This window comes from Centropristis striata, chromosome 7 (genome assembly GCF_030273125.1).
Source record: "Centropristis striata isolate RG_2023a ecotype Rhode Island chromosome 7, C.striata_1.0, whole genome shotgun sequence".
Lineage (NCBI taxonomy): Eukaryota > Metazoa > Chordata > Actinopteri > Perciformes > Serranidae > Centropristis > Centropristis striata.
In genome coordinates this window covers 11,264,510-11,281,912 of record NC_081523.1, presented here as the reverse complement: position 1 = coordinate 11,281,912, position 17,403 = coordinate 11,264,510, and the positions used below count along the sequence as shown (strand labels likewise).

The window sequence follows — 17,403 nt, the reverse complement described above, 5'->3', positions numbered from 1 at the left end:
CAACAAAGTCCCACCACATCATCAGTGTACCTGTCGAAAACACCTGGCAAGGGCAAATTATATTAGGATTAACATGGAGGTATCAGGACTGAGGAGAATTGGCTACTAAGAAGCCAAAATGTGACATAACATAGCAGAAAACCTTAACATATAATATATTACAAAACTGTATAATACTTACTGAAAAGTAAATGAATTGATTGCACAGTGCTATACTTTTTATTTATTGATTTCTTTTAATATTATTGATCAGACCTTGTTCATGACATACATTTGACACTGTGTCACCGCAGGAAAGCACAGGTGTAATTAATAACAACACCTGTTATGATCAGTGAAAATGCCATGTCGTTAGAAAGGTCTATATTTGTTCACCTCTTTTTTTGATTTTGCCCTCCATAGACAGAAACGTGTACTTACATTCACTATTTCCACATCTGTATTTTAGCCCTAAATGGACTTTCAGTCCATCAGATCTTTCAACATTTCAACGTTTGGGGGAAAGTTTGACAATATTTAACTCAAAGCGAAGTACCATTCTTTCCACGTCTTCAAACAACCTTGGCAACATTTTTGTCTTTTTTTTTCCATTGAAGGGCTTATAAAATGAGTCCTGAACATCATTGTTCAGTCATCTGCTTCTTCAGAACAAGCTTATGTCTGAGAGTAAGTACATTTACATGTTTGAAAATTGACTCACAAACATAGAACACAGAACAAGCAATGCCTCATCTATACATGGGGTAAACTGGTTCAGTATTTGTACATTGTGAGGTCTACAATATATTTTTCTCAAGCACCTTTCAGATACATTACAGTGCACAGTCATGTGAAACGCAAACAAGTCAATGTGGATGAAATGTTGTAAGATTGAAATGTGACAGAAACCTTTAAAGGGACAGATCATCCCCAAATCAAAAATGTATTCTTCCTCTTACCTGAGATTTTAGTTTTAACCAATCTAGATTGTGAAATCAGCTATAGCAGCACAGTCACTATAAAAAAATATTGGCATGGTATGTCTCTAGAAGCCACAGATATGTTAATATCCAACATTTTCAGCACCCTTCAGCTCTAGCACCGGGCTGTTGATGTAAGTGTCACAGCCTGCATGAGGAGGTGGTTGAAAGGGTCAAACAGACACCGGACTTTTCACCGAGCAAACCGATGTTCTTGTCTTGTTTGTGTCCCGTGTGAAATCATAAACTGTTTACTCAAGATAATCCACAGATCTTGCTGTGAGCTGCTTCGTGTAGGAACTACACTTGAAAGAAAATAGTTCCTCCATGAGTCTGCTTGCAACAAGGTCTGTGGATTATCTTGAGTATCCGGGTTGAGATTTCTGGAAAGAAAGTTTTTCAAATGTGCCAACATTTCAACAGCCGATATCTTGAACACTCACACAAAACAATCTAGATTGATAAATAGCATTACAGGTAAGAGGAAACATTTGTTTTTCTGATTTTGAGGTGAATTAATGAACCTTTCGCTCTATCAGCCACACAGTCAGATTTCTCTTCTCTCTAGCAGAGTTCAATTGGCCCCCTTGCTCACACATCTAGTCACCAGTTAATGATATCTCGGACATGGCCCCACAGCTTGGTGATCCACAGGTTTACCCCAAGCTCAGTTAAGTACTGAAGCTCTGGCATCAACATCTTTCGGCACAACTTCCGATGCACCTTGTCCACATTCTTCTTCAGGTTATAGCCCATGATGGACTTCTCTCCGATGGGCTGCCAGGGCTGCATGGCCGTCTCTTGGATGCTGCCAGCTTCTACAGCCTGACCGCCCTCGATGCAGATAGACGCCATCTCAGCGTTCCTTCTCCTGAGCTCTGCCACGTCTTCAGCCATCCTCTGCCATCCATATGCATCTACTTTCTTCCAGAAGGTCTGGTTGAAATGCTGGTATAGCTTCCAGTCAATAGCGTTCCACTCAAGAGCCCTGGCCCTCAGCTCAGGGGTGAGTTTGGACACTGTGGACCCCTTGCGGGCGTTGAGCTTGAAGAAGAGCACGTCGTCCATCTCCCAGCAGAGGGCGTCCTTGAGCAGAATGAGTGATTCCTCAAAGTACTCCACCAACATGACCAGCTGAAAACGGCCAGTGATGAATCTGATTCCCTCTTCTACCCGCTGATCATCCAGCTCCAGAGTGTTGTCCTGTCCAAAGTCGAAGAACAGCAGATTCTTGAGGTAGAAAGAGTTGAAGCCCTCTGGATCAAAGTAGTAATGGGGGTCACGTAGAAACTCGGTCAGCTTGTCATCACCTGGTATCTTCCAGGTAAAAGGCACCAGCCGGCCAAAGTAGTGGAAGGACGACTCAAAAAGCTCTGCGGGGTCTCGCAGAATAGTGATGTAGGAGGTGTCCATAGGTAGCAGCTTGGCCACCTCGGGTGCATTGAAACGCATGTGATTACAGATAATATTAAAGCACATTCCAGGTCTGTAGTCTTTAACCTGGGAGCGCTGGAAAAGGGAAGGATAGAAGAAGTCATTTCTGCTGTCAGGGAAGGCAAATTTCAGCCGGTGCTTTTCTCCAAAGCGGAAAAGGATGTTGAGGAAGGTGCTGCTGGCTGTTTTGTGCGTCTTCATGAACATGATATCCACTTTAGGAGCGCAGGTCTGACCCGTGGTTTGTTGTGAGCTGTTTGTGGTGGGTTTGTGGTGGATCTGGGATGGGCGGTGGGCACAGGAGTAAGGCACTGGAACCCTAAAGAGAGAAAAACAGTCAAATGGTAATGCTGATAAAATGTACTCACACACAAAATGAAGAAAAGCAACAAACAATGACTTTTGTGAGGTTTCAAGTAATGTCTGCCAATACTCTACTAATAATAATAATAGTCTACTCTAAAATACAGTAATTGCTTAAGAAATTGTGTGTTTTTCCATAGACACAGATGCAAAAGACCTACAAAAAGGCTCAAAACAACCACAGCCAAAAGAATAACTACAAAAAGACCAAATCATAGACAAAATTACACCAAATAACAACAAAGAGTCACAAAATCACTACCAAAAAAAACAACAAAAAATGGGCAAAAACCACCTCAAAATCTCTGTGTGTTGCTCCTGTGTAGGAGAGGTGGTAATCAGATACGTTCTTAAGGACAAACTCTAATATTTTGACAAGGTTTGGTCTCCTCTCACTCATTATCTAACAACTGTGAATGACAGTTGGCATTCTCCCCTTTATAACAAGGTAATGGATAACAGAAGGGTAGGAATGGGGGTTTGTATTTTGTAATATTATCTATGTTGTTGTTTTCTTTACATTTTCAGTTGTTATTTTGCATATATATATATATATATGAATAAAACATTCTTTATAAATGGTTAGTTAGTTAGTTAGTTAGTTAGTTGGTTAGTTGCAATAATGCATTTATCAGTGGTTATAAAATCATTTTCTACTTACTTGCTTTACAAAGCAATTATAAGCGTGCACAACCGGTTGTGCAAAGTCCCCTAGAGCTTATTGTAAAAATAATTTGTTAGAGATAAAAATAAATCAAACTTGTCTGATGGGCTCATTAGAAAAGGAGAAATATATGACCCTAAATATTTTTAGAACTGGTGTAGTTATGGCTTATTGGAAAAAGGAAAGTTAAATAATGCCAGTGTTGGAAAGTAATAAATCTCAAAGTTAATTGAAATGTTATCGAAATCACAATTGGATCGCTATAAGGTTAAATCATCAGAAATAATAAAACAATGATATATATACAGTCGTCCAGTCCATATCCATGGAAAATTGATAGATATCAGCTCTTAAATTATACATATATATATATATATATATATATATATATATATATATATATATGCTTAATGAAAACTAAAAAGAGCATATTTGGATTTAATCGCATGAATACCTGTATAGATATACATGCCCATGTGTATGTACATATCTCACTATGCTCAAATAAAACCCATTTGAAAAAGAGAGGTGGTGGGGCCTTTTGCATGTCTGTGCCCGGGGGCCCATGTGTTTTACATCAGGTTTTCTAGAGATCACATGTACACTAGTGTGATGGTGGTGAGTCTTACTCAGGCAGACTGAGGTGGATCTGTGGAGTGGAGAGGCAGTAGAGCAGGATCATGCAGCTGGTCAGGAGAGTTCCCAGCACCAGGCCTTTGCACATGGACCTCCAGTGCCTCCTTTGCTTGATAGCCATGGTCCAACAGAATGAAGGATTGCCTTAAAACACAGAACATCATCATCATCATCATAAGTATTTTCTACCTGCTAGACGCCCAGACATTTCTGTTCCTCTCAAGATGGAACCAAGAAGTATTATGTAATCTGTGTTATTAAGAGGCACGCTTTGATGGCACAATGGTGCCACTTTGAATGATTTATTCACATTGGAAAGAAATTAAAGTGTTGAGTGAGCCTATAGATTACAATCTTTGTTCTCTGGTTTCTACTGGAGCGGACCCAATAACATGAACACCTATAAAGTATTTAACAAAGATAATAAACACAATTATTCTGTTGGGTAAAATATTTATATTGAAAATTCAACCGAGAACTTTAATTTAACTTCAATTTAAGTTTTATATATATATACACACATTTTTTTTTATTTAAAAAAAAGGAAATATAGACAGCATAGCATTAAAATGAAAAATATACATATATTTATGTTTCTAAATGTATCAGTACTGTCAATCGAATTATTGAAATTACTTCCAATTAATTAATTTAATTCTGTCTTGTCTCTCTTGATTTGTTTATTAATTTATTTAAGATTCTGATTCTGATTATTTGCAGTTGGCCAATTTTCTCCTTTCCCCATTTATTTTTAATGCTATATTGTCAATATAGTGCTGTCGATATGAATTTAAGCTTCTCATGACTATATTGCTCCACAGGGAGGAACACTCTCACTGTATTCAACACAGTTTTAATAGTTAGCATCATTTCAGTTGGCTGTCCACAACATTTTTAACACAGGGTGTACTTAAAAACTGATGGGGTGGTACAACATGACATACTTCCATACTTGAAATGACCAATCGTGTGTTTGTCAGCTGCCCCATAAAATAAATAATGCATTACTGTGGAAAGTGATATTGCGTTCCCCCCCTGCGGACTGCTGTAAGACGAGCCACCTGCTGACTCAGCTGCAAAGTAACAAAGTGACACTGACCACCTGGAATTTTCAGCATTACATGACCGAATGTGACCCCGATACGGAGCAGTGGAGGAGATGAACTGTATAGAAATATAGAGAAACATTGCTTTTGAGCTCTTTTTGCTAAGTTTAGAGTTTATCCATATTCATTTAATTAATTTAGTCAGTCAGTAAAAAGTGTTCTAATGAAATTAAATACTAGAAGAACAGAAAAATAAATTCATTAAAGTTGCTGATAATATATTTGTAAAAATACTGAAGTATTATCAGCCAAATGTACTTAAACTCCTGCAGTAAATTGGCCCCGGTGACTTACTGTACAAATTATTATAATTGCAGCTATAGGTGGAGCTACTGTTAAATACTTAATGTACAGTTCAGTAGTTTTGCCAGTGGTTCTAAACCTATGGGTCGGGCCCCTCCAAGTGGTCACAAGATAATCTGAGTGGTCAGGAGATATAAAGAATTCAAATAAACCCCATAGTAAGCTTGTAGTTTTTCCTTTCCATTTTTGTGCATCCAGGGTTCCCACACGTTTTCATAGACAAAAAGTCTGGGAAGAAAATGTGGCAATAGCAATATTTAGGCTTAAACTCAGCATTTTTTTATTTCTCACATTTTATTTCAAGCAATAGATGAATTTATTCCTAATGCACTGTCAACTCATAATAGGAAGGAGAGAACATGGGGATAAAATAAAGAAATGTACAGCGTAAAACATCATGCATCGATGCAAGCTGGACCTACGTTATGTCAACAGTTACAAAAATAAATTGACCTTTATGTTATATCGGGAAGGTTATCCATGTGAGATTACTGTAAAAATTAATTGAATTACACACAACAAAATCCCATGACTTTCCAGGTTCTCCGTGACTGTGGGAACCCTGTGTGTCTTGTGGCTGGGTGTATAGCCCACCATCTTTTGGGGCCCTTTTCCCTCCTTTTCTGCTAGTGCCATTAACCAAAGTTAAAAACTTTTTGTCTGTGATCATGTTTGTAAATCACACACCAGAATGAATCCATAATGAATTATAACTATGATAACCTTTTTACCTTCTGAAAAATCCAGATTGAATCCCAGCCTAGTCTTAAATATGCTGTCCTTTCTGTGGTGTCCAGTGTGCCATTTATTATTCATGTTTGGATTCAGTCCAGCTTCGGGCCATAGCTCGAGGTAAAGGTCCTAAGCCTTCAGCCTTGAGTTACCTTGAGTAATGTGCACCTTAGTCCTCTTAGCTGCAGAGTTCTAGTCTTATCATCTGAACATTATACAAACATTACTCTCCAAACACAGCTAAAAGGGCTATTTCTGCTCTTTGTCTGGACTCCATGAAGGGGCTATTATGGCGGCATGTGAGAGCTCTTTCTCTCTGCCATTTGAAGCCACTCTGTCGCTAGACATTTGAGGATGAGGCTAATTTCAAGTGGAACAGCAAAAAGTGAATTTAAATGTTTTTTATTCTCTCGAAGAAGAAAATGCCTGCAGTAACCTTCAAACCTATGATCCTATTAAACAAATAAACGGCAGTGCTTTTTTGATATCAGTTTATTCTTGTTTACTTACGTTTTCTCCAAAAAGTTCCATATAACCTTAGTGTGGGGTTTTGAAATGTTGTCTCACCTATTGAATAGTAGCACCTTCTGCAGGCACATTTAAACTGAGCTTTGTATGGCTGCACACCAAACCCACAGATTTGTTTATTGTTCTGTTATAATAAGAACTTGGCAGATCAAGAGCAGTACTATTTTAAGAGTAAATAGTAAAAGAAAATGTATGTTTAACTGATTTTTGTCTGTATTTCAGAGAATATAGCTGAAGTACTTTCTCAGCTTTATTGTTTTTCTAACATATGATAAAGACCATTATCAATATTACTATATATATATATATATATATATATATATATATTTTTTTTTTTTTTCCCTTAATTTAAAGAAAAGGATTTCTTACCTTCATGCATAAATCCAAAGAGAAACTAATTGAAGTGTTTCTTGTCCAACTGCATTGTCCTCCCCTGCATCAAGCTCCAGATGACCAATAAAAGTTGACCTCCCTCCTGCAGCCGTTCTTATGTCTGATCTTGACATACACATGCTGTTATAGACCCGGCACAGTCCTGCGCTCCCCTTATCACATTCCCAGGGCTACGGAGCTCATTCATCTGCTCCTCTTCTCCTCTTTCTCCCTGCATGCACACCTGATGCCTCGGGCCACCTGCCGCCTCCCCCTCAACTTTCAATTCCAAAAACTGATCGCGCTGAATTAAGCTCTGCAGGGAGGCTCATCTAGCCACCTGTGACGTCAGGGTCTGTGTCAGGGGACGTGCACTTGTCAGAGAGTGTAAGAAAAGGAGGGGAGGGAGACAGAGAAAGGGGGGAGGAGAGAGGCTGTACAGTCCCCATTCTGTGTCTACATACAGAGGGCTATTGAGTGGGGACCAAGAGTCTGAGCTGCAAGCTGATAGGTGGGGTGGAAAACAGCATAAAAAGAACAAATGCACAAAGGCTCCAATTGTACCACTTGATTATAACTAATCTGTGTCTGTATTGTTTGAAACCCTTTTAAGCAAGATGCGTGTGCACATGCTATAGGAGGAATGTACACACGAGAGCTATTAAATTTCACACCAGAGATTAGACAATCATCTAAACAAACTGAGCAACCTACACAGCCTGGACTGTCACATGACAATATTGTGTAAGTTTGAAAATGCATTTTTTTCATTTATACAGGATAATTCTAATCTTTTTTTCTGCAACTTTTGCATTAAAAGCTTTCAATATTATAACCCTGTGGCTTGCAAGTTGTGATATACAGTAAACGGAGTATCCCACCCTCAATACAATCTTGTGTGCAACAAAGCAGGCATTTCAATAGAGAATGAAATGAACATTCAACCATGAGTGACAAGTCTATTTGGCTCTGCAAGGCAGGATGTAGCAATATGTGCTCATAACGTTTCATCCATTACAGTAAGTGTGAAGGCTCTCTTTTCACACTGTGGCCCCGATTCTTTGAGGGCACACTGGATTGGTGCTGCTCATCCCACACGCGTCATGCTCAGGCACGACACTGCCGCTTTTGTTGAGCAGGGCGTGCCTTTGCTTGCAGGCACCCAGAGTGCCAGGCTGAGACCCGGACTGGGCGGGCATGCGTGGAATGCAGATCAGGGTGAGAGGGGGCAGGGAGTCACAAACTGAATGAGGAGATTGAGGAGCGGGGCATGACTGGCTTGGCCTTTGGCCCACCACGATCACAGCAGCATCTCGAGGGCAGAGGGGCTTATGCTCCTTCGTCATCAACGCCCACTGTCCGTATGTGGAGAAATCACTCAAGACGACCACCACAGCAGCAGAGTAACCTCAGCCTCTGCCCACTGCACAGATGACATACTAGCTTTCTCCCACAGTTGTGGAAAGTGCAACCAGAGGGCAGCTCATCTACTAGTTAGGGCTGCATGCTATTAGAAGACTAATTGATCGTCGCCGCTAATCAACAATGACCTGCAAGTGGAGGAACTAGTCTTGGCCTAGATCTGGGCTGGCTACACCATAACCCTAGAAATATTTGCCTTCGCCGCCAGAGGCTAAAGTGTCGTTAGACTGATAGCAAAGACGGACTTATGACTAATTGCTCCCTTTAGCACAACTAGTCTTTTTATTTGATGCCTAGTTGTGCATTTAACCAACAGTCAGAAACTTTAACTTCATTTGACAACTGTTTATACTTTTTACTTTAAAATACAGACTGTTACAAGTACAGAATTCAAAATGAAGTAAAAGAAATATCTCGTGAAGAATAGTTCATACAAACAACATAAAGGCAAAACAGTCACTTTTACAATTTTATAATTACACAATTCGCATATGTCACATCCTGCATTTCAGCTTGAAATTATGCAGAGGTTGATGCACGCACATCATGGTGCATGTTACTCACTCACAGAGCTCTCTGATGCACTTACAGGTTTTAGAACATTAAACACGTTAACCTGCAATACACTCTACCTCCATACATAAAGTCAGTCAGACAAATACATCTACAGATCAATTACTTTTTGACCTTTTTCTTCTTTGATTTTTCAGCATCATCATGGGCCTTCCTCTTGGCAGTCAGCTTGTTAGCCTGTAAAATGAGAGAGAAAATCGTTAAGGCGTTTTAGAGGTCAGTGAACTCGGGGGGTCGTCACTGGGCCTGAATGTACTCGACACACAGCAGCTACAGAACACTGTTGAACGAGATAAGATGTCTGATACTGAATATAAAGGAACCAATGTTAAAAATGTAAGAATGTTATCTGCACAAACAGTGTTATCTACATGTGAATCCATATTCAATCAATAACAAAATGGAACAAACCTCTCTGATTTTTCTCTTTTTTCCGAACATGATCTTGTCGTAGAGGTACTTTTCCTTTTTCTTCATCATCATGATGGCCAGACGTTTCTCCTCGGCTTTCTCCTCCTGCTCCAAGCGTGCAGGGTTTTCGACCTTCACTTTGCCGGCCGTCACTTTGACTGACAGCGACTAAAAGGAAGAGAGGAGTTGATGAAAGGCTCCACCTTTTTGCAAAAACAGGAAGAGACACAAATGGCAGGGAAAAGGGATCAAAAGTCTCTTACCTTGCCCTGGGATCTTTGTTCTTCCATCTTCTTCAGACTCTTCTCTTCTGCCTCTTCTTCTTCATCAGCATCATCATCATCATCTCCCGCTTCGTTGTCATCTTCCTCCTCTTCCTCATCGTCTTCCTCTTCTTCCTCATCTTCTTCCGCCTGTTCGTTAGCTATAATGGAAGTAAAACATAAGTGATGTGTCCATGGTCTCTGAATTATTATAAAATCTATTTAAGGTTTCCTTTACAACAAAAAATACTCTTCAGTGTCAGATCTCTCAATTGATCCAAAAGTGTTCTAGGTTTGGACTATGGAGCCTCTGTTTTGTTTGTAATACATGTAATATCTGTGGTCTGTGTGAAGGTACTCATGACAAAAACAACAGTTTGAAAAATGAAGGGGAAAGTTTTTTTAGGAAGTGTATGAAAGACGGAGCGTCAGTGAATTGCTTGGGCTCGTACCAGGTTTTTCTCCCCGCTGTAAGGCCATGATCTTCAGTTTTTCGGGGGGCACGTAGTCTCCGTCCTTCTCTTCCACGAAGGGAGAGAGGTGGGGGGGCAGAGTCACTCCCAGGAAGTAGTCCTCCACAGGCAGGATGATTTTGGCATTGACACAATCGTACACCCACTGGGGCTGGATGTAATACCTAAAACAAACAGTATGTCAGTAAAACAGTGCATAGCTGGTAATTATACAACCCCAATTCCAAAAAACACTGTAAAAACACGACAGAATGTGTTAAATTCAGAATTTTATAATTCAGAAGTTTATATTTACAAATTTAACAAAAAATATACTGTCTTTGTATGGTGTAATTAATTAGATGTTACAAAGAATTACAAAACTATTGCTATAGAAATGTATGAGGGATTTGGCAGGCGTAATCTAAATGATGTGACCCTTTGAAAATGCAGAGCGCTATAAAAAGAACAAGACTGTCAAACATGATGAAAAGAGGGTTGCTTTGGAGAAAGAGCAGAAAGACGACTGAAAGGAGGCATTGTAGATGATGATAGCGTGCAAGGAGAGAGTTAATGAGCAGACTTCCTGTTTTTGGGATCAGACATATTCTATAAATGTATTGCATTGTATAGAATGATGTGATCTGCATTTTTGAAAGTTGAGAAATTGTTGAAAAAAAAACATTTATTTACCTGTTGATGTACTGTTTGCCGACCTCTGGTCTGTCAACAATGTGATGCGTGATGCTCTCCTCTGTCACGTCGTATGTGCTGCCGATGGAAACAGACTTGTCCCAGGACACCTCGCCACCAAAACACCTGGAAGGCAGCATTAACACAGAAAAGATCGAAAAGCGGCTTTGCATCAGATTACACTGATTGGTTTACTTATTTGTCATATAAGTGTGTTTGACTATCCTGTAAGTTCTACTGCAGCAGCTCTCACTCACCTGATGAGAAACGCCATAGACTCTCTGGGCACCTCTCTGTTGAGGTAGAACTTGAGTCCCTCAAAAAGCTTTTTCTGAGCTTCCTGCTGTTTCTGTTCCTTTTCCCTGGCCTCCATCGTTTCCATGTCCTCCTGAATTGAAGTTAATCAAAACGGAAACATTTTTTTACCTTTTTGTACAGGCTGAAGAGTTTAAAAGCCATTGTTTTGTTGGAATTACTGAGTAGTTCTTTGAATTCAATGACATGTAATGTCTAAAAGAGACACGTTGCAGTAGTTTTAAAGGCTTATATTAGATGCATCAGGGAATAAGGCTCATGTTCCGGAAATTTCTGAGTTCTTAAAAAGGTTTTTTGGTCCCTCGAAAGTCCCTGTGGTTGAACAAGGCCACTAAGTGAGAACCTCAAACCAGCTGGGCTCAACCACAGATTACAGATTAAGATGGACGATGCATCTCTGCTTACTCCCACTGTACACGGAGCCAGAGTATCAAGGTTACTTTTTTGTATACAAAAATTAACAATGTGAGGATGCCGGTTGCAAAAAAACAACAACTAACAGGCAAAAAAAACCCTACTTTCTCACGGGACTTTTTTCTCAATTTTACTCTCGAAATGCGGTCTCGATATTATAACAACTTGTCAATCTGAGCTAGGCAATTCAATTTCTTTAAATGTATAAAAAAAATGAAGTACCATTTCAGTTTTGGCAGCCCACCGCACAACACGACATGTTCAAAACTAAAAGGACGTGTGCTGATCATTTTTAAAATATATTATCTTTGGGCACAACAAGCTTCCCGATGTGAAGAATCGTCTCATCGTTAGCAACCAAACATGAAGCTGTAGTCCCCAGCCTCACACCTCTAAAAGCCTCGACTCCTCTGACAGAGATATGTGAACTCTCACCTCTGCCCTCAGAGACCAATTAATTTATCAACCGTTGTTTTTCAGCATGTTGTCAAGACAATTTGCAGTATCATGACTATGAAATATAACCTAAATTATAAAATAAAGTAAATCAAAATGTTTTCATGCGTATTCTTACCCCTTCAACAGGAAATTGGTCGAGCTGGGCCTCCTCCTCCTCTGCAGTGGAAACCACCCGTGCCAAACTGGTACTCAGAGCTGACAGTTTCTGCAGAAACAAAAACCATAGATTAAAAATGACAATCCCTCATTTTAGTTTCTAGTACCACACGTTTATCTAATTGTCTTTGATAATGTCCGGTAACTAGCATGTATTTTTATAACTTCAAAATAAAAAGGGAATGTGGAAGGACAGCTTTGTTAACCAAGTTCATGGATTTATGTGTCCATTGGTGCCAACAATGCCTTATTGTGTGTAGAAACAGTGCTTTGGAATAATGCAAACACTGCTTTGCATCATGGATGACCCATCTTGTATGGAAAAGAAAAACCACCAGATGTATTGAGGAAGAACAAGGCATTGTTCAGACAGACATTTGCAATGCATGAAAAACTCATTCGTTTTAATGAGGCTGATGCGTCGGCACGGCATGGCTGCAGACACACACGTGGCCTTGTCATGCAAAATCGTTAAACCTGGCACAACTTTTGTCACAACACATTGACAATGCTGCAAATATTTTATCTAGCAACACACTACAGCGGCCAATAAACATGAGCAAACTCACACCTGGACAATTACTTTGTAATCAATGAGATTATTGATGTAATCAATATGTTTTAAGACAATCTGTCCTTTGTATTCATCTTCTCACAGCACCTGAAAAGTGCAGCACAGTATGCAAGCATGTTCTTTTTAAACAATTTAAAAATGTATCATTAATGTATTTATAACAAAAATATACATACACTGCATTTCTCAAGTCAAATCACCCAAATACAAAAATAAAATTAAAATGTGTTTATGAATAATTAATAATGATATGCAGATATCAGGTTTTGATGCATCTGTGAGGTTTGTGCCTCCGCCACAATACAATGAAGGTGAGTGGATGTTGATTGCGTGTTCAGAGTACACAAAAAGAGCAGCTAGTCTTTTCGGAAACAATATCCTGGTTACTGTGGATAATCCACAGGCATCACTGTGATGAGATTGCATTTTTCATTATTCCACCTAGCTCTGTTGTAATGGGGTCAGCATGATTAAAACCACTAGAAATAAGAGTGAATGGTTTAACAAGTTATTTAAAATGGTTTAAGATAAAGAGCCTCACCTCAAGGTAGCTTTCTGAATTCATGGCATAGTCTTCATCATCCTCTTCCTTCAGCCCCGCCTCTGCTTTAACATCCAGCTGCAAAGGAGGGATGACATTAACAGAGTACAGGTGTGCTAACAGGTGACCAAATAGCCATAAATCCCTATTGCAATCATGCAACTGTTTACAACTTCATATCATCACACATATACACATATTTTAGTTGTAATGTTTATACGTTTGTATGCAAGTACACCAAAAAATTAAAATAAACAAAATCTAGAATTTAAGTCAAATTCGACTGAAATCTGTTACAGTAAGAGATTTTAGATATTCAAGAACATTTATATTTTTTAGTCATATAAATAAAAATCTATTTGAGTCAATGGGATGAATGTTAAGCTTAAACTAATTTAGGGAGATAACTATCACATCTATTGTGATACAAATTCTGTCAATCCTGACCACCCACAATTAACTGTCAGACAAATAAGATGTTAAAAAGCTCAGTACATATGTAGAGAAAAGGCCTTATGAGTGTTTCCTCACCTTTGGTGGGTAGACCAGGTTGAGGGAATGGTACAGTCTGAAGTTGACAAAGCCCAGCAGAGTGGTGTACATCTCTGTGAAAGTTGCCATTACTCTGTAGTCGACATCTGTTGGGTGCTGAAGAGCAAAAAAAAAAAAAAAAAAGAAGAGTTTAACTGAGTCTCAGTGGTAAAATTAATGAACATGAGTGCAAACACTTAAAGCAATTTATAATCCCTGGAGCATGCAAAGACGTCAGCACACTCATTTAAACTGCAGCCATTTACACAAAAGTGTGAGTCCGCTCATTAGCCAACACAGCCTAAAGTCTGTCTTGCGTTTGTTGAATATATGAGTCCAAATGCTGACAGAGCTGCGCAAACCTGCAGCATAATCCTATAAAAATAAAGTCACTGCTTATTGTCAGCATAACCACTGCAGATTGCATTTCGTCATTTACTCACATCATGGGAGAACTGATACGGCACCAGCCATGTAATGAGCTGTCCCATCACCTCAGCTTGGTAATATATTCCCTTGATGGAGAGGAAAACCTATGAAGAACAGACAAGTGTTAAGTTCATTACAGACAGGAGGTCAGTGAACCCAAGATATATCATTCTACCCCGGCATTTTATTCATACGTAAAATAATTAAATAAATAGAGATAACTAATGTGGAGTGAAATTTGGCACCTTTTTGAGAGAACGGGAAGCAATCACATAGTTCATCCACTCCACAGTGAGGCGTCGGCACAGCTGGATTGTCTGTACGTGGCATTTTCCCGTTCGGGCGAAGGTGGAGAAGAGGAAGCACATGCAGAGGGCATCGTCGATGTCACGGAGTGCATCAATGAAGGAGGGGTACCTGCCGCAAAAAGGAGCACCAGTGAGGAAACACAACCTTTAAAAATGTATTTTTAAATGTATATAAGATTGGTTTAAAAACAGGCTTCCTACACCTTTTCCAAAGTGAAATTTGAGCACTTTTCACTTTTAACAAATTAAAGGACAAAACACAACAAGGCTTCATCTTTCACCTGTTTAAAAGTAGACTTGGCATCATATTTAACCTGCATTTCAAGTATTTAAAAAAATCCAAACACTTGAAACCACAACATTAAAATTAAATTGTTTTCAAGGATTTCCAGCAGCAAAAGGAACCTTGTGAAAAGCTTTTTTTTGGTTTTCCGACCTCACAATTTGCATTGAGAAAGTAATTTCTGCCAACACTCTAGTTTGACTAGGCACAGAGAGTCAATTAAGCTCAACATTGCCCTCCTATGTTGAGTGAGGAAAATAACATTATCTCACCTTTCTTTGATGATGTGGTCCAATTTATAGGTCGGCTTGTTGTCTTTCAGTTTCTCAACAGCAGAATAATTTGTTTTTCCATAAGCCTTCTTAAGTTTGCGTACAAATACCTGTTAAGATAAAACATTTTGACAATAAGACTGTGTTCGAACCAGGGAAACGCTCAGAATGAAAATACTCCAAAAGCAAATAATTTGATGGGAGGAAGTAATTTATCCACAACAGGAAACTAATTTCACACAGTTCAATTAAGAGCCTTTACCAAATAAACTCTTGCTTACAACAGGTAGTTGTTAAACAGGTTTTAAAAACAATCCCTGGAAATATAAGCCTGTTTTACCTTGTAGTCTCTGAACTTGCCAACGATCGGCTCATGCAGCAGAAAGCGGATGTCTTTGAGCAGGTAGAAGGTCCTCGGGGCGGTTGATCCCTTGTTTACCTTCTTCTTGTGCTTGGGCTCATGAGGGTAGATGCCTTTAAGGATGCACAGTCGCCTAGAAATCGGAAAGGTGTCAGATTATTTGTCTGTGACATGCTTGCTGTTTGGGTTTTTCTTTCCAGCTGTGTGTCCTGATATGGAACTAATTCTCAACAATCCTAAGTGCTCAGAAATCAGTGGTGGAATGTAACTAAGTGCATTTACTCAAGTACTGTACTTAAGTACAATTTTGAGGTACATGTACTTTGAGTATTTCCATTTTATGTAACTTTATACTTATATTCTATTATATTTTTAGGCAAATATTGTACTTTTTACTGCACAACATTTAGCTGACAGCTTTAGTGACTTTTCAGGTTGGGATTTAACATAAAAAAAATATGATACATTAAAAATGATTACGCATTTTTATTAATTAAACCACATGAAAGTATATTAAGTAGTTAAAATTAGCCCTACCTTGACAACAGTGAATTAAAGCTTACATAAATTAATCAAAAATAAAACAATAATATATATATAACAATGTGAATAACGAATACTTTTACTTTTGATACTTTAAGTACATTCTGATGCCGATACTTTTGCACTTTTACTTAAGTAAGTTTTGAATGCAGGACTTGTAGTGGAATAGTTTCAAAGTGTGGTATCAGTACTTTTACTTAAAGATCTGAATACTTCCACCACTGTGAGAGATAGGGTAGATGTTGAGGTGGATGCAGAAAATTGATTGCTTACAATTTTGACTGATTAGCTGTCAGAGTCAGTATTACACAAATATACAACAGTATAAACAGTGTCTGGTTGCAGCCTCTGAAATTAGAGGATCTGATGCTTTTCTCTAGAACAAAAAACAAATAAATGAAGCAATTGACCACATTATTTAGGATTCTGTGTGTATGCAGAGCCGAAAACTTAGCATTGAAGCTGTTCTGGAGACTCGTGGTGTCCTGACTTCAGACGAAGACACCTCGTGTTGTTTTCTATAATTTGACAGCGATCTGTATATCAAATGACATGTAGGCCTACTATGGTGCAAGCTCGTGTCCATACTGCTGAGTCCTTCTAAAATCAACACAGTAAAGTTATTACCTGAAGTCTGGGAGGCTTAGCTGTAACTTCTTGCGAGCTTTGTTTCTGGTGATGTAGTTGGTGGCAGAGCCCCTCTCGAACTGGAAAACAAGGACCAACGACCACATTAATGCCATACAAACAGCACGACTTTAACTCATAGTATGTTAACTACGGTAACTGCTTTGACCTAAAACGTTTATCAGTTCCCAGCAGATTATACTGTTCAGAAAAACAAACTTCAGCTAGCTCCGTTAGCTAACTGGCTAACCGCGTTGCGATGAAAGTTAATGTACCTGAGCCTGACATCAGCACCTACCTTTTTCTTTTGAAGACCTCCCATTTAAAAAATATATGTGGCTCTCCAGACAAGTTGAGGGAAATGTAATTGCTAACAAAATATGAGGTTAAGAGGCCAACGCAACGCTGGCTACTAGGTCCGACAGCAAATGCACGTGTGTGACATGCGCAGAGGAGGCGGTGCAGCAGCGTTCAGGACCCGGATGAAGGGTCGTCCGTTTGTCCGCCTGTATGAAATATATATAGATATAAAAAAACAAAAAAAGCTCACTGTCTTTTGATATTCAAACTTTTGTTGTAAATTAAAGCACACGTACAAACGTTTTTAGAACGTGTCATTCAATCTCTCTTAATTTATCCTAGTTTGTTATAATAATAATAATAATAACAACAACAACAA

At 39.0% G+C, this 17,403-nt stretch overlaps 2 protein-coding genes across 2 annotated transcripts; both read right to left on the bottom strand.

Annotated features, from left to right (window-relative positions):
* Positions 1-691: 691 nt before the first annotated feature.
* gal3st1a (galactose-3-O-sulfotransferase 1a) lies at positions 692-7,459 on the bottom strand. The gene is made up of 3 exons (XM_059336201.1): positions 7,095-7,459; positions 4,050-4,200; positions 692-2,712 (listed from the first exon to the last, which is right to left on the bottom strand). The coding sequence occupies exons 1-3, from the start codon at positions 7,102-7,104 to the stop codon at positions 1,563-1,565; spliced, it is 1,311 nt and encodes a 436-aa protein (XP_059192184.1). The 5' UTR covers positions 7,105-7,459; the 3' UTR covers positions 692-1,562.
* A 1,390-nt stretch (positions 7,460-8,849) lies between these two features.
* pes (pescadillo) lies at positions 8,850-17,200 on the bottom strand. Its single transcript, XM_059337036.1, has 15 exons — positions 17,023-17,200; positions 16,725-16,804; positions 15,534-15,687; positions 15,194-15,303; positions 14,576-14,747; positions 14,345-14,434; positions 13,902-14,018; positions 13,371-13,448; positions 12,215-12,304; positions 11,169-11,299; positions 10,912-11,037; positions 10,219-10,403; positions 9,767-9,927; positions 9,504-9,671; positions 8,850-9,269 (listed from the first exon to the last, which is right to left on the bottom strand). The coding sequence occupies exons 1-15, from the start codon at positions 17,044-17,046 to the stop codon at positions 9,195-9,197; spliced, it is 1,761 nt and encodes a 586-aa protein (XP_059193019.1). The 5' UTR covers positions 17,047-17,200; the 3' UTR covers positions 8,850-9,194.
* Between the last annotated feature and the right edge of the window lie 203 nt (positions 17,201-17,403).

Bases quoted from the DNA above. Each gene is read 5' to 3' on its own strand.
- pes (XM_059337036.1), bottom strand. From the start codon at position 17,046: ATGGGAGGTCTTCAAAAGAAAAAG. The intron at 11,300-12,214 runs GTAAGAATACGC...ACTTCAATTCAG, and splicing joins ACCAATTTCCTGTTGAAGGG to GAGGACATGGAAACGATGGA. The intron at 11,038-11,168 runs GTGAGTGAGAGC...GCTGCCTTCCAG, and splicing joins TCTATGGCGTTTCTCATCAG to GTGTTTTGGTGGCGAGGTGT.
- gal3st1a (XM_059336201.1), bottom strand. The intron at 2,713-4,049 runs GTAAGACTCACC...TTCTCTCTTTAG, and splicing joins ATCCACCTCAGTCTGCCTGA to GGTTCCAGTGCCTTACTCCT.